General features: G+C 34.7%; 1 protein-coding gene across 1 annotated transcript; it reads right to left on the bottom strand.

Annotated features, from left to right (window-relative positions):
• On the bottom strand, nucleotides 1-2,070 carry LOC145813427 (6,7-dimethyl-8-ribityllumazine synthase, chloroplastic-like). The gene is made up of 4 exons (XM_082908836.1): nucleotides 1,745-2,070; nucleotides 1,510-1,649; nucleotides 825-917; nucleotides 1-132 (listed from the first exon to the last, which is right to left on the bottom strand). The coding sequence occupies exons 1-4, from the start codon at nucleotides 1,953-1,955 to the stop codon at nucleotides 16-18; spliced, it is 561 nt and encodes a 186-aa protein (XP_082764962.1). The 5' UTR covers nucleotides 1,956-2,070; the 3' UTR covers nucleotides 1-15.
• Nucleotides 2,071-2,401: the final 331 nt, after the last annotated feature.

Genomic DNA, 2,401 nt, shown 5'->3' with positions numbered 1-2,401 from the left:
CCTCCCATGGCAACCTTAAAAAGAAAAACTTGTGACCACAGCTCCAATGCACAATATGGCTTGATATTTGTGAGACTTCCCAAGCTTTTCTGCAACGACACCAATTTCAAAACTACCAGGAACCCACACTACCTGATACATACATATAATAATTGAACCTATTATTAATGAGTGTTCAAGCAAAACAATGACCACAGGCCATGTAAAACAATTGGAATGATGAAAGCATTACACGATTTGTGCTACATTTATCCACATCAGCACCAACAATTCCACCCCAATAAATAATAGACAACTCATGTTTTAACATGATAGTGATCTGAAAATATTCTAAATCATGTCAGACTAGGTTTGTTTTACCACAGCAAATGTTCACTTTTTCCGCATGACATTCAATTTAGCAATTCATTAAGGTGAATCCCTGACTAATTAAAGTACTTTTGGTTATAACCTATCCAAAAGGTGGTGATTCTTTGCCATCAGATGCACAGGCAGATCTGACAAGGCCCAGGACAGGAAATTCAGCACATCGAGGAAAAATAGTCATGTATGACAAATATGGAGCTAGTCAGGCATCAAAATCACCCGATCAATCAGGCACTACAAATGAGACAACATTTTCACTTATAATATAGAAAATCAAGTCACGGATCAGAAATCCAGTGATATTATACCCTTCACACATTCAAGATATGCAGGTTAGGCATCTGTTACCTATTCCAGTAGAGATGGAAATCTAGGTGAACAAATCTACCAACAAAGGAACACAATAAGAGGGAAAAAAAAGTAGCCAACTTTTGAAAGGGTTCCAGATAACTACATACATCAATGTCTTCTTCAACTGAATATCTCTTGAACGTGTCCAAAGCTCCCTCCAAAAGCAGCTTCGTCACAATCTCATTAAACCGTGCCACAACCTTTGCAACGGAAACAAATTATTAGAAACATCAAAGGGATACACATCAAAATAGAAAATAAATTGAACTACTGCAAATATTTAATTGAACCAACATTACCTAGATTACTTAATCATCAACTCAAGTTGCAATTTACCTCTTGTTTTTTTCTTCTTTTTTTTTTTTTTGGAGCAAAAAGTAAATAAATAAAAACTACATAATTTTAAAAGAGTCATTTTTTAAAAGAGTCATTCGTAGGGGAGAGAGAGGTGTTGTGAATGAAGAGGTTGTAAAATTTTGTTAAGGCATAACCACTAATTGCAACGAAATGAGAGCATTAATATGAAGAGACAAAGTAGAACACATTGTTACATGGCCAGAAATTGGAATATATTTGAATGTTCAGGGAAAATGTGGAAATGCGACCAACATAGAACTGAAAAACATGAATGCACAGCTAGAAATAGAATTTCGTAGTACATTATGCATAAAATATATGCATATAAGCACAAAGTGAAGCATTCATTGATGAAATTGAATAAATCCCATGTGCTCATTCAAACAAATGCTAAATAACAAGAGAGGGGTGGACATAAAAAATAAATAGACTGACCACAGCAAAGCGAAGGCCCTCAGTTGCAGTAAGAGATCCCGTCAAATGTCGAACAGCTGTTGTGCATGCGAACGACAAAGATCGGGTCCGAGAAAGATCATCTTCATTGCTCACACCCACTCCAACATTAGGCCAAAAGCCTAAAAATAAATAAATTAGATAGACATGATTAACACACAAATATTTTCATATTAAATTTAAAAAGAAAAATAAACCTAAAATTAAAACTATTCACCTGGGATGGCCAATGAAGAAGTTGTCATAGGTGTTAATTTACGATGAGGAAATAAACGACTACGAAGAGGAGAGTTGTGATGATGTCTAGGTGGTGTGAGCAATGAGCATGAGCTCTTCTCATGATTGAAGGAACGATAATAATCGTACTCTTTGTTGGCGGCAGTAGCGGTGGTAGTGTTTGTGGCACCAAATGTTGCAGCAGCAGCCATTGTAACTCTTAAGTTCAAAGTTCAAACGACAACCCCTATGAGCAGGGACAGAGAGGGTTACAAATATTATGTACAAAAATTTAGACAAATAATGTCGACTATAGTTACATTTTTTTAACCATAATTTGCAATGCATTAACGCATATTAGACAAAAATATTCAATATAAACTAATATAGTAGAGGACCAAACAAAAGGTAGTTTTTTTTTTTTTTTTTCTAATTACAAATCCATGTAGTCATCTATTGAAGAAAAGAGTCATACCTAAAGGTGTCGGGCTACTGAGAATGAAAATAGAAGATTCTTTCGCAATTTCAAAAAGAAAAGAAATTGAGAATCCAATGGTTTCTATAAAATTTTGGTGCTTTTCATTCGGATATCAATTTCTATCAATTTTTGAACAAAAACCAAGTCTTCATGTATATACTTTCGAACAAAAATCAATTG

The sequence above is a fragment of the Camellia sinensis genome, chromosome 15, assembly GCF_055761805.1.
Source record: "Camellia sinensis isolate YWXY chromosome 15, ASM5576180v1, whole genome shotgun sequence".
Taxonomy (NCBI): Eukaryota; Viridiplantae; Streptophyta; class Magnoliopsida; order Ericales; family Theaceae; genus Camellia; species Camellia sinensis.
Note: the sequence above shows the minus strand (reverse complement) of the source record. Positions and strands in the feature narration are given on the sequence as shown.

Coding starts and splice junctions, on each gene's coding strand:
- LOC145813427 (XM_082908836.1), bottom strand. CDS start 1,955: ATGGCTGCTGCTGCAACATTTGGTGCCACAAACACTACCACCGCTACT. Junction 918..1,509: donor AGGGCCTTCGCTTTGCTGTG/GTCAGTCTATTT, acceptor TCCGTTGCAAAG/GTTGTGGCACGGTTTAATGA. Junction 133..824: donor CAGTTGAAGAAGACATTGAT/GTATGTAGTTAT, acceptor TGTATGTATCAG/GTAGTGTGGGTTCCTGGTAG.